Source organism: Symphodus melops, assembly GCF_947650265.1.
Source record: "Symphodus melops genome assembly, chromosome: 7".
Taxonomy (NCBI): domain Eukaryota; kingdom Metazoa; phylum Chordata; class Actinopteri; order Labriformes; family Labridae; genus Symphodus; species Symphodus melops.
The window spans coordinates 13,113,177-13,133,619 of NC_136697.1; the positions used below are offsets into that span (position 1 = coordinate 13,113,177).

A 20,443-nucleotide genomic window follows, 5' to 3' on the forward strand; every position below is an offset into this window, starting at 1 on the left:
GTCAGTAGAAGACCTAAAAAAAAGAGACATTGTGCTGCTTTACACAGATGCACCTGGACATTGAGCATAGTACAGGCAAGTAAACACACATACAAGGACTTGGCCTTTGAACCTTTTAAAAAACACACTGGAGTGAAAACGCCATCCACATCAAATGAGGCCGCTGTCATGTACCTCTCTTTGAACCCCCTCTCTGCTGTGCTTTGGTGGTTCAGACAGCAGCTATCGAGGCATGACTGCATTCAGTCTCTTACATCCGCATACTGTCTTTTCAGACTTTTTTAAGACTGTGTGGGCATGGGGGCTTGTCCCTGGTCTCCCCCACAGGAATAATAAATCTGTCATTGGTTTAATGCACCACTTAACTGTACGTTTGAGTCGTCTGAATTAGTCTCAATGAAGCAGGCATTAGGACTTTTATTTCAAAAATTTCTTTCCAGCTGGTCACTGAATGGTGTGTTATAAAATGCTTTACTATCAGATCCAAGACCAGATCATATCAGATCCAGATAATTTGAAGCAGATTGCATAAAAGTGCATATAATTGTCCTTGTTATCATAGATGCCGTGAATGCAATGCTTAATGCTGGTGTAGTAGCATTAGCTATTGCTAGGTCATTAGCGTTTGCTAGTTTCATGTTACTACTGCACCTGTGGCAAAATTCATCAAATTGATGAGTCAAATATAAATCTACATGGTCATTTCAATGATTGTCCTTCATTTTGAAACACAGACATCTCATTATAATCCCATAATGACTAGATATGAACTATACCAATGCACATAGATAAGGATGATGATCAACATAGAGAAGGAGTGAAGAGTTAAGATAAAGAACAATATGACTGTCAGATAGCAGTTGCCATTATGGACAGTGATCAGACAGCTCGCCCTGTTAAACACTGCACAGAATATTAAAAGCTTCGGGAGTTAGCGGTCAACCACGACCAATTAGCTGAGGTATCTGCAACACTCGCAGCAAACTTTGGCAGAGTCCTTCAGCAAAAGGGAGCCTTATGATAAGACAGGCAACAGATGGCAAGAAATAGAAAACGCTGTCACCAATTATGTTGTAGAGAATATGTTTCCAATTCAAGCAGTTGAAGGGAGATGGTTTCAAACAGCTTTCGAGTACTTTGGACCAAAGATATACCGTGCATAGTATAGTGTTGTGTCACCTTTCTTTCAAACCTGGGCAGGCAGGACTAGTTTTTTGACCAAAACAAAGGCTGCTAAATTGTATTCTCTAAGCCTAGCTGTCTTCTTCAAGTTCGAATTGGAGTCTCAGAGTTCTTCAGCGACAGGACTTGGAGACCACAAGTTGAGCTTATGAAAGCTTTATTCATCGTTACAGAATCAAAAACCAGTGAGCCCCTCAGGTGAAGGAACTAACACAATCATCAAAAACATCCCTTTTTATACCCCTTGGTGAAGGCGTGGAAAAAAACTTCTCTATACCTTTTACTTTCATCCTATTAATTCAGCATGAATTTTATTGGTGGTTGAAGGGGTCACTCTATTAGGCCCTCTTTGGGACTTTTGTTTTTTTTTCAAAGTGACCGTTTGATATGACATTATTATTTTTTACTTTTAACTCAATGTAGTTGTCCTCGGATTCATGCGTTTTGGAAAATTATCAGTCTCACTGCCCAGACTCTACAAGCTGAGTTGCTGTCATCTGGGCCTGTGCTTTCAGGGCTCTTAGCTTTTGATATGCACATAGGTGCAGATTATTTCTTAGCCTTAGTAGATTATGTTAATGTCTATAATGTGCAGTACACACGGTTTTCACTTTGTACTTTAATGTGAAGTTTATTGAGACATAGAGTTTACTGAGTAACACATGATTTCTTGAGAACACTCGATACAAGTATTGATTATAATACAGATGCCATGTTTACAGGGCACGTTCCCTACATGGAAAGGCCTCTAGTTTAAAAGGCTCCTGTAATACTCTTTGTATTTGTTTCATATTCAAAAAGTAAATCCTGTTGGCCACTTTGACAAATTCTTGCACTGTTTGATCCCAAAACTTGCTCTGGCATTTTCAGGGTTTTTAAAAAAAAAAAATGTATATAATTTACTTGAATGACTAAGTTTCAAGTTAATGTGCCTGTTTCTCTCCAACAAGTTTTTTTTTTAATTAATATCTTTAACAACATAAAAAGAGAGACAGGTTTGAGGTTTTTTTTAATGCAAAATATGTGAAATTATAATTATCTCGATAATTGATGGGATTTTTCGGAAATGTTTCATGTTTTAATGTCAATATGGCACACCTCTATGTGAAACACAAACATGTATAATTATGTTAAGCATTTGAAGTTAAACATGAAAACTGAGGCATGAAACAGACCTTTCTTAGGGTTGTCACTCTTCATTCAAATTTTAGAAACATTTAAAGCAATAACATTGTATAAACATTTAAAAGAATGTGTCTTTATGTGAAATGTAACTGTATCATGGCAGACTTCTTATTGTTGTCTAGAGAATGGATATTGTATCACATCAAGAGGAAACTATTTATTCACACGTTAATTTTGATTTGGGTTTCCAGTGTAATTCCCACTCATGAACTATACCCGGAAACGTTTTTTTTTTTTTCAATTATTGTTGGTTTGGAGTATATTTCAAAGGTTTGACTAACCTTCGCCAGGTCCACCAAGGTGTTGGCCTGATCGTTGAGTTTCCTCTGCTCCATCTTCACGCTGCGCAGTCTGGTGGAGGCACAGGGAGATGGGGACAGGAGGAGGGAGGGAACAGGCGGACAAAGAAGAAAGATGAGGAGGTGAAGAAGAGTGGCAGAGGGAAAAAAGGAATAGAGGGGAGGAGGAGGAGGAAGGCGGTTCGCAGGTGTGGAGCATGGAGTGAGAGACAGGTTGAGGGGCAGAGAGGGCCGAAGAGAAGAAGGATGGAGGAGGAGGAACAAAACATTTTTTTAATCAGGCGTGCTCTCTTACTGATGACATGGACAAGAGAGGACAGCCTGCATGCATGATAAATATACTTTACACACATATATATACAGTATACATGTGTAAAGAAATGTGTATAAATATAAAGAAGCATTCCTTGTCTTGGTCAATGCAATACCAACCAAAACATGCAAAAATGTGGAAGCATACTACGCTCATTTAAAAGAAAGACCTGTGTTTATCACATTTGACTGAAATCCATCTTTTAATATCGCATCGTTTTCATAATAATAATTAGAACGTGGTTAAAAGAAAAGCTGTAGTACTCTTACTTCATTCAACACCTAAATACTTGGAGATGATCTTGTTTCAAACACTGAAACTTAATCCAATAAAGTGCCAAAAACACACTTTTTCTGTGATAAAACATAAACATTTTTCCTGTAAAATTGCAATATGCTTCCAGAGAAGAAAACCCCCAGATTTATGTTTGAAATCAAAACATTCCCATTTTGCACCCACCGTAAAGTAAGATGTTGAAAAAGTAAAAAGATGACATGCCCTGTGTCAGTGGTAGGATTCATGTAAACACACTGGTCATTCAGTAAGCGTGCAGTGACTGTGAGTGACTTGGTGCACAATGAAACTGGATTTTGTACATGTTTGTGTGTATGCTCATGACATTAGAGATGCACCCTTTTTTGAAAATCAGGGCCGATACGAGTTTTAAAAATAGCATCTTAGCTGATGTTTTTGTATTACTGGTTTAAGACTCCCACAATGGCAGAATTCATCATGGCTGTGCATGCATACAGATCAGAGTTTGTTCACAGGTTACTTCTTCTGCCCATTAAAAAGCTCTTCTCTGAATCAATAGTTAGGTGTACTAGATACCAGCATAAAACTGATTCGTGCCAACATTTGCTACTGACATCGGTTCGGGCCACATTATTTGCAGATGTGCCGGTGTCTGTTATCGGCTGATACTGATGTTAAACCGATACATAGGTGCATCCCTAGTTGAAATGTGTGTGAGAGAATGCCACAGATAAAAGATGCCAGAAATTAACCCGTTTAATGACACTGCAGAACATACAACAACATAGACATTTGAAATAACTTGCATAGTGATATATGGGACATGTTTTGTGATGCCTTTGTGCCTCTTTATCTCTAATCAAATACATTATGGAAGTGCCAGAGCTGCTAGCGCTTATGCGAACAATGTGTCATTGTTAGCGGTGGCATCACACAGCCATCAACTGGATGTACGAGAGGAAGTTCCCTGTTCTGCAAATTATGAGACAGGATGACATTCAAGGGCATTTATTCATGTGCAAATCAGTATATCAGAGCAGAGTGAGACTGCTCGCTTTCAGCTCCATCTCTGTGGGAAGCCATTTCGGCTCGTATGTGTCTGTTTGCTCGGCTTTGTCATCCCTTATGGCTGTCGAAGAATGGGGGCCAAATGCTTCAAGCGCAACTTAATAGTGTAACAAATTATGAGTGCAACTGTCTTCTACAAAATGTCAACCTATTGTGATGTAATGTGTCCTTTTTTTAGTCCCGCCATGATTTTGCAGACTTTCTGTGATTGTTGAGGCTTTAAATACCTGATCTTGCAGCAGGTCTTTTTCTAAATTGCTTAGATTGTATTTTTTTCTTTATAAGATTGCTTGAATATGAGTACTGCACACATGGTTGCAACTGCTTGTCTTTGTAACCTTAATAATCTCACTAGAAATGCTTCAGATTACAACGCTTGTTTGATGTTTGACAACAATAATTAGTATCACGATAACTATAAAGTGTGATGAATAATATGTAAATACATCTAAGCTATAACTCATAGTATGTGGTTTATTTATTTGACATCCCTTCTGAATCTAATCCAACAAGCATTTTTGAAATGACTTTATTGGCACCATGACTCTGAGGCGAGCTGAAGCTGCATACGGTATGGTGGGAAAACGTGGCCTTTATAACCAGGACTCTATCCGGTAGGTAAAAGATGCATACTGATAAATAAAGCCTTGTTTATTTACACACAAAATGTTTCTCATTCATTACCACAAATTCACAACTTTTTGAAATGTTTATTGCAAATGCTCATATTCTGATAATAGGAAGGTGCAATTAATTGTGCAGCCCTTGTGAACATAATGGAGCTTCTTGTGTCTACAGCACAGGGGAACTAGGATTGTTGGTCAAAGCTGTGGTGATTGGATGTAATAACAAGGTCACACAAATTGTGAGGGAATGGTTGAGGTTGTGTTCATTGCAGCCATCACAGCTTCCTGAAGGAACTGCTTATAGTGTGATTTCATTTTTGACGTGACGTTTGATCCTATTTAAGAAAGACAAGCTCAAAATCAATATTTTAACAACAAGAAACATTTGAACTCGAGTATAATTACGGAAAAGTGTTTTCATGTCATCACAAAACCAACAGGAGTGTAGGATGAGGTTAATATAGCCTCCAGAGCAGCTATATTAATCATGGGCAACATTGTAGATGATAATGAACCGCTGGCAAGGCCAACCAAGTTCCAAGCTCATTCTGTATAAGATGTTTTTTCTTTCACACGTTCTATCCAAACAACCACCACTCGTGACACCGGTGGCAAAATGTTGATGCTTATTTTTAGTTTCATTCCATTCAAAGGGGGGATGGGAGGGAGGGGGAAGTAAATGGAAACACTGAAGTAAAAGAAAAAAAAAAACTGCATCCAAAAATCTTTCTTCCTTTTTTTTTCTTCTTGGCAACATGGTTTTTTTTTGTTTGTTTTTTTGTCATGCATGTCAATCGCGACATGGAGAGGAGGAGGAGGATAATGTTGAGGAAACAATAGGAGAAGGATACATAGAAGACTCAACTTACTTCTGAGCTCTGCGGTGATAGAGCAAAACAAAGACAAAACACAGTACAGAGTTTTAACCCCACAACATTCACGAAACGAGTGAAACCATTACACTTGTCACTGTAAGCACAGGGTCAAAAGGGGGGTCGGAGGGAGAGGGGTGGGGGAGGGTAAGAGGAAGGAACATTACGCTAAATTGTAAATGTGTGCGTTTGTATGGAAAGGTGTAATAGGAGTATACGTGTTGGCAGAAAAGCTGTACGCAGATGTACTCTCGTGGAGGATATAGTAACAAGCCTGGTTGATAGTACCAAATAGTCTCTTTTTCCCCACTGCATTAGCTTTATTAACAATACAGTGAAGTTAAAATAATCAATACGACATTCTGACCATCTGAAAACTTAGGATTTATCATTAATCCAGAACACCCTTATTCAAGCCACATTTTGTCAGTCAAATCCTTGATCTTCTTTCATTTTTTTGTTGGCTGCAGCATCTTACATTTATAAATGTAGGAGCAACAACATGGCGGAGTGTAAATGTCAAAAATCTTGTCTCAAAAATGTTTTAAATGGTAGCCTAATTACTGACTGAGAGCTTCTATCCAAAACAAACACCCTGTAAGAAAATGGGTAAAAGCTGGAATAAATCTGTTTGATACAATAAAAATCAGAATTTGAAAAGCAAAGTAGAGCTAACGTTGCATAAATACTCATCACATGCGTGATTGAAATTTTGAGCTTTGACTTGGGTCAACAACACTGGAGAAAAACTTTATTTTTTCAGCTCAATGCGAGCCGTGAATCGACGAGTGTTGTGGTTTGAGTCAGCAGCTCATCAATACAAAGCACCACAAATCTATTTGTCCGCCTCCAATACGAAAGATAATTTCCAACATGAGAGGGCTAAAATCCTTTTTCTGGTTAAGTAATTTTGTTTAATAAAATGGCAATGTGACTGGATATAGGCGTGGGTCACTGGAAGATTGATAAAAGTTTGTCCTGGAGGTAAAAATGTAAAAAAAACACAAAAACAATCTAGTCAGTTACAGGAATTTGGCGTGTTGCTCAGTAAAGGTATAAAGAAAGAGTAGTTAGAGTTTTGTATCAAACAGCCAATACCCATTCGACTGACAAAATTCTCATCAAGTTACAGTCCTTACATTCAGAATTCAGAGCAGGACTTACTGGTGAATGGCTTGGAGAAACTTGCGCTGGTGTTTCCGCACTTTGGCATGATCTATCTTCTTGACCAACTTAGTGTGTTTGTAGATGAGCCATGTTTCCCTGAGTACATTGGCAGCTGTGTTCTTTACCTGTGAAGCAAGGTTAAATAAAGACATCATATGTACAGAAGCTTCTACAAAGTGTTCAGGCGCCGTCATCCATAATTAATATTGGCAACCCACCTCAGTCTATTACATGCAGTCCAGGGCAAGGAGGACCATGTATAGACTGGAAAAGTGATAACTTATTTTTGAAGGCCAATCCAAAAGTAGCTTCACCATGGGTTTGAATAGAATTCTCCTATAGGATTTTTGCATTGGATTTTGGATCATGGCAGAAAATAAGCTCTGTGGCAAACACACGTTTCTGATGCGTAGCTGTTTTGTTCAGATGGATAATCTTTACAGATTAACTTCATTCATATGAAATTTAAAGAGTTAATGCCGCTGAGAGAAGTAAAAAGTTGAACGTTGTGCTACAAGCTAACTACGCCGCGGTCGGTTGATTTTGACGTCACGACCATTGTGCCTCATCGATCTAATTTTGACAAGCTAGCAAATCTGTAGTTTAATAAACTGTTTATTAACCTAATATTTGCAAGAGCACTGAAAAACATAACTAGGGGCTGTAAAGAGAAACTTTAAAATTCACAAGTAGGGTCTTACTACTAGGGTCTCTAACAAAACGTCAAAATCTTTTCAGCTTGTGTTAACCACAGACCACCTTATTTCAGGTAGGTAGGTAGGCTTTATTTGTCAAATATGCTCCATGTTAAACATACAGCACAGATTAAATTTCAATCCCCTCAACCCACAGTGCAAACCTGCAGTGCATTAAAAAACAAAAAAGCACTAAAGAATAACAATAAACATGACAATTAAATAAAAAATAGCAGTTCTATAAAAAACAAACAGGCATCTAACCACAAACCCATTCAAAACCAACATTGAGTCTTAGAGTTTAGAATCCATAACGCTAAAATACTAACTCACACAGTCGCACTGAAAAATAGCGAATCAAACGACTCAACATTAAACCACAGTAGTTGTAAATGTTAAAACTGACCGTATGATGTGGACACTAAGTAAATCTATTTCTGAAAAAAATGTGTCCAGATCCACATCTGTAAAGATACAACTCAATACATCTACTGTATATTTAACTGAGAGACAATAACACCTGTGTTAGGTAGTTGCTATTAGTTTAACTTGTGGTACTTAATACCTTAAAACTAAAGTTTGATCTTAATGTTAAAAATATTAATTGTTCTATAATGAAAATAGTTACATTTCTTAACATGCAACCATTTCAGTGATCATACAAAGACAGGGGGTTACAAGTCAAATAAGTTGTCTTCCTTGTCGTAAAAAAGAAGAGCAATAAAACACTTCATTCATGCCGAGACTTACTCGTTTGCAGAGTTGTGTGTCCATCATAAAGTTGTGGACGTGCTTCTCAGCCTTGGTCAGCTCCAGCTTCCTGGCTACCACTGCAACCACCAGTGCAGTGCAACCAGCTCCCTATTGCACAGGGACAAGGTCACAGAAACTCCTTTTAAATGTTTGTAAAAGTTTTAAAACAATGTTTACACCAGCTGCAAGTAAAAGTTGAGCTACCTACCATAATCCCTGTAAGCAAGCAAACGCCCTTCCCACAGTACGTGTTGGGTACCATGTCCCCGTAGCCGATGGAGAGGAAGGTGATTGAAATGAGCCACATGGCTCCCAGGAAGTTACTGGTCACTCCCTGTTTGTCATGATACCTAAAATTATGACGAGAAACAGAGTGGGGGATACACACAGTCAGTAAAACAACACAGACCTTCTTGAATGTGAGCATGCTAGAAAATGAAGTGGAGAAATGTGAACAAAGCAGGGGTGGTGGGTGGAGGAGGTGGAGAAGATCGAGGAGGAGGGAAAAGTCATGATGTAAGGTTTTTTATACCTGTTAGGTAAAAACAGTTAAGTAATTGTCAATTTTGAACAACAAAAATGAATGTATTTTTTCATGGATTTGCAAGTGACACTGTAATTCAATTTTTGCTCTGATTGTACTTTGAGACAGTTTGATGGAGGAACATGTTTAATGGAAAGGAATTTCAACTGACATGGGGGCATACAAAAAGCAAATAGTGTCAGTTTTTTTAAAGAAGTTGATGGAATGATGTCAAACTGAGAGAGTAAAACCACTGAGCATCATGTTCAGTGTCTTTAAATAAACAAATGAACCCATTTGATGAGAACTGGATATGAAAAAAATAATCTGGGGCCAAATCACTTTCTCTTTCTGAACATTAGCATTGAAATGAATTATTCTTATACAACATGCTTCCATGACAAAGAGATTGGCCATAGCACTGTTGTGGGACTGATAGTGTATATGCCAAACTTGATTTAAATATTATACCAACAAATGTAATGTTAGCGCATCCAAAAAGTGCAGACACTGCTGCTTTAAATCAAACGTACAATCTGTCTATTGGTCACAGTTTTGTTGCAAATCTTCCCATATTGATTTTATTCTGCCTCCCAAGAAAGGTTTGGCAATGCAAATCATTATTTCAAAGACATTTGCTGAAAATAGCTGACAGCCATGCTTGATTTGACAGTCCAAAGCCCCACACTTCTTGTGCAAAGGCATTTAAAAAATAGCACACTACAAAGCTGGATTGATGATGACATTCCCATACCTCTTTAAAGCAAGACAAAAGTCCATCACAGAGGCAAATCTGCCTCAACCACCCATCCCCTATTCAACACAGCTCATTATTCCCAATGGGCTGTCTAGGAGGAGATCAGATAAGATTTAATTTTGGAGTAAGAATCAAAGCTTTATTACACACTTTTAAACAACATTTTGCAAGGATTCTGCGGATAAGAGTACAGAGATAGGGTCCAATTTTTGGAGCGTTTTTTGGTGCTGAAAAATTAATAACCAAGGACTTCGGACTACGAGTAGAGACCCAACATGTGGACTAGACAAGTAATTTTCGTCGTACTCCCTTTCTGAACGAGGGCAAAAAAACTGATATATATATATATATCTAAGTAGAAAAGCCAACTCCTCCTCCTCCTTTTCCTCCAAGACAGTTCATTGACATCCATTTCGTATATCAACTAATCATGCCTCTGCACCTGTCATTCCAAAGTTTCTATTCATGCTCAAAGTCAGTGGGAAAATAGCCATGAGCACTTCTTTTTCCTGTGACAAAAAAAGTGTGCAATCTGTGGGATTCAAGCCTCTAAAATGACATGCAGAGAAGCAGTCTGTACAACACCATGCAGGAGTAAAAAAGATGTCTGCATCATGCATGCTTCAAAGCCAGTATATTGAGAGCAGGGGGAGGAGAGGGGCTTTTGGGGGAAACCTGGGGTCCTGTTTTAGCGATGAAAACCACCTGAGACAGTTTCTGCAGCACTATCAGATGGAGGGGGATCGTACATCTTCTCGGACAGGCCTTCATTTGTAAACAGCAGGGTAGGATTGGATAGGTAACAAAGGAAGAAGCTCATTGAATTTGACACCCCTGTCTCTTTTACCTGCATCCAAACGCTGCAGCAGCTGCCCTTTGATAGCTGCCGGGGGGCTAAACTTGATCAACTGGCTAAATATTGTAATTACAAGTGACTAGTATGTTAATGTTATTCATCTTGACATCAAGGCGTGCAGAGAGTGAGTCATGTCTTCAAGGCAGACTGAGAAGTGCTTCACCTTTTTGCACACCAATACTATCTATAATATGGCCCTCTGTCTCTCTCTTGTAAATATTTCCCATAAATATGCCTGACAAAAATGGCAAAGGCGTAGTTTTTTAAGCTCTTTATGATCTGCTTTCCTAATGGTGGATGTGGCACTATATTGTGTACGCACACATATTTCAAGAGACAGCAATAAGGGGTTAGAGACAGAGGCTGACGGGGAGCTAATCGATAGCATTTTAAGGCTCTCAATATACTGTGTCAAGTTTTGGAATAGCATGGAGAAGAGCTGGCACCACTTTCAACCTATTCCAGGACATGAGGTATATAGTGTCCAGAGAAGACTGTTTTATCCCCCGCTGTAAAATCTTCCCTGACAGACATTCTGCAGCAAAAGCATTCTCCTAAAATCACTAACTCTATATCTCAGATTATGCCATTTATCCAGTCAAATAATGCTTTCATTTACACTCAAATGAGCACTATAACTTTGCTTCTGCTGTGGATAAGAGGAGGGATTACAGCGACAAACACACAATAATAGGAATCATCTTTATGGCTCAATCTCCAGCTAAACAGCACTACAATAATAAGTTTATTAACCTCAATAAATCTACTTCCCTGTGATCCTTGACGTCTTCTAATAACCAGCAATGATTACAATAATCGAAGTAAGCCCTGTCCTTGATTGAAGTATAACAGCCACTCTTGCGTTTTCTCTTCATGTTAAAAATGTATTATTCCCAGGCATGTAATGTTTCAGCTGCAAATATATACAGATGAGCTAATGATTTATATAACAAGTGACAGTACAACCTCTATACAGACAGACAGGTATTGATGGATCAAATGTGAAAGAGCCTCACACATCCTGCTGCCAAAACACACATTAAAACATATACACACAAAACCTTTTTTCTTCTGTCCCTTTTTATAAAAAACAAACAAACAAACAAACAATATTCATGCAAAAAAGGTAATCCTACCTTAAATCTAAATTCAGTGTGTTTATATATACATGTGTTCAGTTTTACCTCTCTTGGTCAGCTTCTAAAGTAATGCTAACAACTTCCTACATCTACCCTGTATACAGCAACAGTACTTCCTCTCATCTTTCTGATATCTGCTTTCACATCAACCAAAAATAAATAATGAAACAATCAACAAGTACCACCCTTGTTGATCTAACTGAATTTGAGCACCGCCTGAGATTACTTTCGTACAAAATATGTTGTGTTGCTCCTCAGGGAGAGTGCTAGTTGCAGTAAACATGAGCAGATTAAACTCAAAGTGATGATGACCTAATTAAAAAACTGCAAACGTAACAGTGTTTTTACAGCGCAGCCAAAATGCAGAGCAAGCAAGAAAGCAGGCAGCAGCAGCAGCAGCAGCACCATCCAAGCGGGGTGTAGCAGTTATATGATGTGCATTTTAAAAAGTTTCCAAGTTGCATGATAAAATTAGAATGTAAAAAGAAAAAAGTTTATTCAGCTTCAGCTAAAAACACTGCCATCATGTCCTAAAAAAATTAACAGATTTTCTCAATCAATCACAGCTGCAGCTGTTTTAAAATCCAACTCTTGAAACATGGCTTTACAGATCAGTCTTCCTGTTGTTCTGTCATTCCTTTTTTATGGATTGAGAAATTTAAACATCTGTTGGATGAATGTTAGATACATTAATAAGATTTAATGTATGACAGTAGTTTCTGATGATATCCCAGTAAAACTAGTAACACTTCCTGTGGCCTCAACTGACTTTGAGTTGAGCACTAATTAGAAAATGTTAGCGTTATAATATGCTAAAACAATGTGAACATGATGACACAATGATGCTGACATTTATCTGCTAGCAGGCTTAGCCTATGTTAGCATTTAGCTCGAAACACAACTTTACAGAGTGGTTCAAACGGCCTTTTTGTCTTTTGTCTAAATTTAACTTGCATTTTATGAGCCCGCTAGCGCAGAAGACACATTTTGGTAACACCAAGTAGTATTTGCTTGCCTGAGCTACAATGTGAAAGGTTTTCACTGTAAGGTCTTATTACACCTTTATGTTTAAATGAAGCATGCATGCAGAGTACATAAATGAGTATCTGCAGCCATCTTCATTGTTTGGCTTTGTGCCCAAGTTTAACTGTGGTCAAGTTAAACAAACACACATGACCAGTGAAACGGCTCAAAGTCACAAAGATCTCTTTTTTGTTAATCAAACAGAGAGGACTGATGTTCTTACGTGTCTTGTATTTAAACTTTAGCCAATCAACATCAAATATGAACTCAACTGGAGGCGTTCTGTGTTACAGGAACTATAGACTCTTGAAAAAGTGGGATTTGATGATCCTTTGTTTCCAGGCAACCTTACCTCATACACCTACAGTATGCGTTGTAGGGATTTAATTTTTGTTGTTGTACCAATGGCAATATGATTGCACTGCATTAATAAACTGAACATTTTGTATTTCTGTCAAGCAACTAGGCTATGATTCTAAATTAAAGAGCTCCTTGGGTTTGCTGACTCGCAGATATTGCAGAAAGGCAGAATCCAGGCCTCCGTTGGCTGAATTGATTAAGTGTGTTTGTGAATCTCATCCATTTCAAAGATGTTGAGGACTTTATAAGACTCTGCTATATTGGAATAACTTAAAAAATGTCTTGCATGACACCCTAATAAAAAAAGTGAAATACAAGACCTAAGCTTGGTAATTACTTCTCATATTTTATTTTATTTAAGTACTTGTTATTTTAGATTTGTTTTTTTTCTTTCACACCAATACACTGAGATAAAATCCCTGTATATGTAAATGTATTTGGCTATAAAACTGATTCTGATTTTTAAATAAGCCCTTCACATCATCTTGTATCACTCTAACTGCAAACTCACATTTCAGCAGAGAACTTCCTTTTTTCCCCACAAGTCAAACCTCTTACATGTTAACTTAATCTACAAATCCACCAGACAGGAAACTCCGTTCTCAAAGCCCTTAATCTGGATGTTACAGAGCTGGAGGGTGGCCATGCGTTTATCAGACACCCAGTATCCAATAACAGCTGTTTCTTTGAATAAGGCTAATGTCAGGTCCTTAAAAAACCCCACCAAAAAAACATGAGTTTTGGTATCACAGTCTCTGTTGGTCCTTTCAACAAACTTGTGCTTATTGGAAACAAGCTCACAATAGCCCCTCTGTCATCTTAAGGAAGATATGTGCTAATATACCTGGTGACGTTGAAGTATATGATGCTGCAAACTCTAGGTATTCAACCTTCAAGGGACAAAACACGCTTTGAAACACCATCACCACTCCACCTTCACTGACAACTAAGAACACCAAAACATTTCTTTCATGTTCCTTGTCGCACTCCACAAAATACCATGTTTCTCTGCCCACAACACCAAGTTGGCTTAAAGGTAGATATTACTCATTAGAACCTGTGAGATTGCCAGAATGTCTTACCAATGACTACCTACGTTGTTGTGCCCTACATAACGCCTTTTCAAAAGGATTCAATTGTCTTAAAGTTTGAGTTTTATCATATCAAAAAGTATGACATTTGGGATAGATGTTTACAATGCTGTGAGACACATGGACATCTTCTAGAAAAAAATAAATCAAACTATTAAGCCGTTTTTACATTTGCAATCCTGAACATGGAGAATTTCAAGAGGACTGCCCCTAAAATCGTCCTTATCGGGTTGTTCACACATGCACCCCACAGCCTATGATCATCTCTGTCAGACATGATGAGGGGCAACGGGTTTCCTGAGACAAGACATGACGTAAAAAGAATGACAAGGAATTGGCGGAGGAAGCAACAAAATCGTTATACGATGCTATAATTAGAATATTTGCTTCTATCGATGCTGTGTAATAGCTCTGTTTTTGTCTGTTTGTTGTTGTATTGATTCATAAAGGGTTGGAGAATAAATTAAGATTTATATCGTTTGAATAATTGCTCAGATTTAACAGGAACTATTAAGGTCACATTTGGGTGTATACATGATTTGGGGAAGAATTAAGCATGAACAGAAATGACTTAACCCTGGTAGAAGCTAAAATCCTAAGCCAATGGAACAACTCTGAGATATACACTATGATTTTATTAATCAGCAAGTATGTTTGCAACACAAAGGTGTTTCACATTTTAGTGGAAATGATTGGTTTATTTTAGCTTCAGCTCAAAAAGTGCTGCCATTGTGGATGTGGTCCTAGCCTAGAGTACTGCAGATCCCAAGACAATGCCACCAAGCTGTGTTGTATGACGAGAGAATACTTTTTGCTTGAGGTAGAGATATGCTCTTCCAAGATTTAGGTGTTGCAGTACTCAAAAATTAGCAACAATGCCAGTGCTGTTAATATCAAATACATGAAAATATCAAATGCTTAAAGATAGAGGCTGAAACTCAGCATTAAGTCAGTTTCAGCAATAATGCATTGATAGGTAGATCAGGTAACTGATGCATAAAATCAGTTTAGAACTCTGTGTTCTCACCAGGAAGCAGGCCAAGGGATGAGAAGGACTTGTTTATCTCGATATCAGGGACAGAGATTAGATTTTTAATTCTCCTTAACAAATAGGGAACACTAACCAGCGTTTGGTTGTTTTAGTTAGATTATTTTAGAATGCTAGTTTCGTCTTCCTGTTTATTCATTGACAAAACAAAGCTAGTGACAGTGAAGCCTTAATCGGTAGTTTTGGTTGTTTGCTTTCAAAGTCAAAGAAAATGAATTGAGGAAAAAACCTCTGAGAGAGTACTTAGAATTAAAGCTACCACCATTGCTCCTGGAACAAAGAAAAATGCACTGATTCAGCTCATGATCTTCAGCGCAGATCGGATCTAAGTTGATGATAGCTTCCACATTCTCTGTTATGCAGACATGCTTTGTGGGCCTTGTATATGACTTTGCCATAGTCTGCGATCAATAATATGCCTGCAGAGCGTGCATATTATTAAAAACACTTTATCAGATCAAGTCATCAAACCGTTGAATATCCACCTGTCCCTGAGGTTGCCCTAATTTGCATAAAGTCTATCTGCCTTTGTGGTGGAAGAGAGGCTTATTGTTCAGATAATCTTGTGAATGAGTCAGGGAGGGAACAGTGGATTAGATTAAAAATGCATGGCATCAAGATTTATTTATTTTGAGATCCTTGAGGTTGATTGATTGGTGGATTGTCTTAACTTGGAATTAGTGTTTTTTTTCTCAAGTGTCCATAACATTTCTGCATTTTTTGCACCAAAATGCTTTGAAAGAGTGAATACATCTACTGTTTATCCCGATGAATAAGGAGGAACATTTTGTTGCATATCATTCAGTTGCATTTAAATTTGATCAAACAAGAATTAACATCTTTTTGATTGGTGTCTTTTCGGCAATAGATTTGCCTTGTTTCTTGTAGCCTCTAAACTGTAATCTACAATACCTGAATATTTCATGTAAACCTATGTTTGGTGTGAGAAAGTTCAGGTTGCATTGGTGTGTGTTTCTCTGGTCAGACATTCGGACAGGTTGTTCTTGGCTGGCACTGTTTGTATCTTGTGGCTAAGTGATGACACAATCTGGTTGTCGGAACTCGGGTGTAGGTGTAGCTGACTAGTAACTCAAGCCTGATAATCCGGCACTGCACTCTGAGGGAAAGTCAGCTAAAGTTTGTGTGAGCTTGTCTTTAACTCAGCCTACGGGTCCTCACCAGAGAAACATCGGTCTCGCATTGCCTCAAAATAGAGCTTTTTGTTACAGATACCAGAACAGGGGAGGAAGAGAGTTAGATAACATGTAAAGAGAAATAGGAGCGAGGAACCAGGGAGGCAGGCATGTCATGCATTTAAGTGTGTCAGTGAGCGATTAGGGCCTGCTTGTTATGGATCATGGCAGGCAAAGGGACAGGGAATAAGTTGTGGGGAGAGATGAAGAAAAACTGCAAAGCATGCCACGTTAGATGGGTTACAGTAGGAGATCTACAAGGATCAGTCAGGAGTAAAAGAGAGGGATAGAAGCAGCCTTGTAGCAGTGTGGGAGAAGCCAAAGGAGCTTAGTTAAGGAGCTTAGTTGAGGTAGGTTAGCTCTGAAGATGGGCCGTATCAAGAACGAAGGAAAACAGGGCCAGCGACCAGCGTAAAATCAATCTACTGTAACATTAACGTTGCACACAACTCCAACTGTCCTCCACACCTCCATCCCTCTGTCCCTGCTGGCTGTCTGTCTTTCATTCCCCACATCTAGGCATTTTCCAAGTGGACTCCTTGCTCGTCCAATATCACACTGCACTGTCCTTTGATTGGCTCAGGAGCTTGTCAATGTGACAGTGTAACGGTGGACACAAGAGTAACATACAACACTTTGGGAAACAAGCGCCTCTTCTTTACCCCTTCATTTTTGTACTTGAAATGCTGGGATTGAAGTAAACATAAAAACAAGCATGCAGTTTCAATGTTTACCAGAGGAGGAGACAAAGGGGAGGGGGGGTGATGACACTAAGTTCATGGGTGTCAACATAAACAAGAGACACTGCATCAATTCAAGAAAACTGTGCAACTACTAACTAAGTGATGCTCTAATTTGCCTGCCTAGCTTTGAGCTGGGTACGACTATTTCTGCATTGCTTGTACCAGATATAAAGACGCACTTGAGACCAAAACGACAAAACGACTTCTCATCTGTCCCCTCCTGGTAAACCCAGACCTACCGAGACAAACTGTCTTGGCCACGAGAGCAAAATCTTTGGGGTAGAAGCCACAGAAGTCTGCTAAAAACCATTACAACACTGTTCAATTAATTTGGTGGAGGGAGACGCATAATGGGATGGTAATGTGTGAACAGAAAGAACAGAAAGGCTCTTGCTCCTTGGCAAATCTTTTGAGTTGCTGCAAAAAAGACTTTTTGTGTAATATGGATCTATAACAATTACATAAGAAGAGAGAGAGAGAGAGAGAGAGAGAGAGAGAGAAAGAGGGACAGAGACAGAGAGAGGGACAGAGACAGACAGAGAGAGAGAGAGAGAGAGAGACAGACAGAGAATGAGTAAAAACAAATTGCCCTCTGGCTGGTTTGTGAAGGTGACTTGAAGGAGCTGCTCCATTTTAGCTCAAATGTCCTCCTCCTGCTCCTCCTCTCCCCCTTCTCCTCCTCCCTCTCCTTGCCTTCCACCTTCTTCATATCCTTCTCCAGCCCGTAAGAGCCTTACACACAATAGTTAGCAAAGAGACGCTTGCTTCAAAGTGCTGCTCACACTGTTGGTGTCTGCTGTGTTCCTATAGCCACTAAAAGCCTGATTTCCTAGCAAAAGGATCGTGCCACTTTCATGCCAACTTCAGGGCCTACCTTACCCTTTGCCATACTGAAGTGTGTAAACAATGATTGGTTAATTGTAATATAGTAATTGCTCCTTCCTCCCACTCCTACTAGCCCACCCTCAAACCCCACTTAGGGCAGTAGTGGCGCCAGCTCGGTGCAAAATGATAAGTTGTTCTTTTGTTTTCCACAGCTAGAGAGCGAGGACTCACATGGTATCCCTATGGAGCAGCATAGTGGGGAAATAGAAAGTACAACAAAACATTATACAAACACACACATGCACGCACACACACACCTTCATGTGCATGCTTGCACCAGTCTTAAAAACACACATTAACATACGTTCACAAATCCATCCATCGGAACTCAACATGTTATTCTGCAACTGAAACCAAAGGACTAACAGCATGCACTGCTCATCGAAAGTGTGTGTCAAAGTTTGTGTCTAAGAAAACCAAGACTCTTAAATATACAGTACATCTCAACTAATCATCTTTTTGAAGCTTTAAAATGTCCACTCTCACATGTTTTTAAAGAAAACTGATTAGCTAGACTTTAATATAAGAGGCTTGGTACAGGGCCACTCATTTGTGTCTGTCTTTTGCTAAGCCTGTCTAACTGGCTGCTTGTTGTAGCTACATATACAGTACATATACTGTATAAAGTGTAGTATCGATATTGTATTAGCATGTTTTTTTTCACATGCGGACAAAGTTTGAGGCTATAACAAGGAGATACAATGAATAGGTGTGCAGCTTTAGTCATGGAATTCCTACATAGATCTAGGGACCTCACTAATAGTACACCAACTGCATAGTGTGTTGAATTGATCGTGTGCCAAAATTAGGCCGAGGTGATGCCTAATTTCATAGCTCCAGAGGAGCTGGGGTCAAAGGTCAGCTTCACTACTGGTTCACCCAGCGAGGTTTACACCCACCAATGAACAACTGGAGGTACTGAAAGCCCAAGGAAGTCCTGCTCGTGCAAGAGGTTAAGGTTAGTGACAGGTGTTAACACAGGGGGTTAGTTTAGAGGAGAGGTGGGTGGGGAGGGGAGGTACTTAGTAAAAGCAGGAGAGGTGAGCTGCAGGAGGACACCGTGCGTCTGTAGTCCAGGCCTGGCAGAAACCCTTTTTTCTGAGCTGATTATTCTACTTTTTCAGTTCAGCACATGTGCAGGATCACAGTGTGTCTGACATAAACTTCTGCTGTAGATCTCCCCCTCTCCACCCTCCAAACTCAAGCCCCCCTCCTTCTACTCCAGCTTCGCAAAATGACTTCTAAACATCAAAGCTGGCATTAGCGTCTCATTTCCCTATGCAAATGCAAAGAGATAAAAAAAAAGCTTTCATTTTTTCCTGCCTCTTTCATTTTCATTGAGAATTGTTGCTGCCCTCTTGAGACGAAGCCTGATGTGCAGTTTTTTGGGAGAAGACGGGTTAGGGGATCCTGGGGGCCGTTCTGTATTACCAAAACAAACCATTCAGCAAACAAACAATTAGACACTCATGAATTATGGACTTGCTTTCTAAAGTAGTACTAAAACCAGGGAGTGGGTGGGGAGTCGTGGAGCGATTGCTGTACTAATGAAACGTATGTTATTGAGTTTGTCACACTAAGGCAGTGGGGTGGCATATGGGCGAATCAGTTTATGCCTTTCTGTACACGTGTGAACAGAATTTAAACATAACCTATCCTGATGATTCCACAGAGTTGTAAATGAGTGCAGATGAGCGACTTAAGAAAACGAGGTAACACTGAGAAGCCGAGAGTGATGTAGAAAACAGTACTATAATATTATAATCCACAACGTGAAGTTGTGCATCAGCCATTTTGTTTGTGTAGTGTCAGTGTATCCATTATTTACAACCCGATGTTTACCTCTCACAGACGCGCACAGTCCATGCAGCAATGATCCAGGAGGATATGCTGAACACCAACAGAACAGTTCCTGGACAGATGGTCATGAGGGTCTTCATGACAAAGCGTGTATTGAAATTGATCTTGTTGAGGGCGCCGATGCTGCGAGACGAAGCGTCCGTGAACAGTTTACTGTGGAGTAACATGACCCTGCCTATCAGGTAGAGTCTCAGGAACATGGGGATGGAGAGGATGATGTCTACGTCTGCATCTGCCACCGATGGAGTGTAGGTAAAGGCCAGCCGCGCCGTCCATGTGAAGACATACTGGCCTGGGATGGGATGGATGGCACACACCAGCAGCTCCAGTACGATGAAGAAGATTCGCTCATAGGTCATGGCTATCCTCCAATCGTCTGCACCATTGTCCACCATGAACAGCTGCAGAAGAAAAATAAGAACTTTTTGTATCTTCCATCCTCAGTTGGACATTTTCAGCTTTTTCTGTTCAGCCCCCATTACATTCAAAGGAATTACCATAGCAAACTTAGAGTGAGACAAATATTATGTGAATCAAACCCACGTTTGGT

The 20,443-nt window shown here is 39.4% G+C and overlaps 1 protein-coding gene across 3 annotated transcripts in view; it reads right to left on the reverse strand.

Annotated features, from left to right (window-relative positions):
* Window positions 1-20,443, reverse strand: part of kcnn1a (potassium intermediate/small conductance calcium-activated channel, subfamily N, member 1a) — a 60,325-nt gene that overhangs the window by 5,954 nt on the left and 33,928 nt on the right. For all 3 annotated transcript variants that reach the window (XM_079348240.1, XM_079348239.1, XM_079348241.1), the window contains exons 4-8: window positions 19,876-20,294; window positions 8,624-8,765; window positions 8,413-8,523; window positions 6,965-7,092; window positions 2,649-2,718 (exon numbers count right to left, since the gene is read on the reverse strand). In XM_079348240.1, coding sequence (XP_079204366.1) covers window positions 2,649-2,718; window positions 6,965-7,092; window positions 8,413-8,523; window positions 8,624-8,765; window positions 19,876-20,294 — 870 coding nt within the window. The remainder of the gene's footprint in view (window positions 1-2,648; window positions 2,719-6,964; window positions 7,093-8,412; window positions 8,524-8,623; window positions 8,766-19,875; window positions 20,295-20,443) is intronic.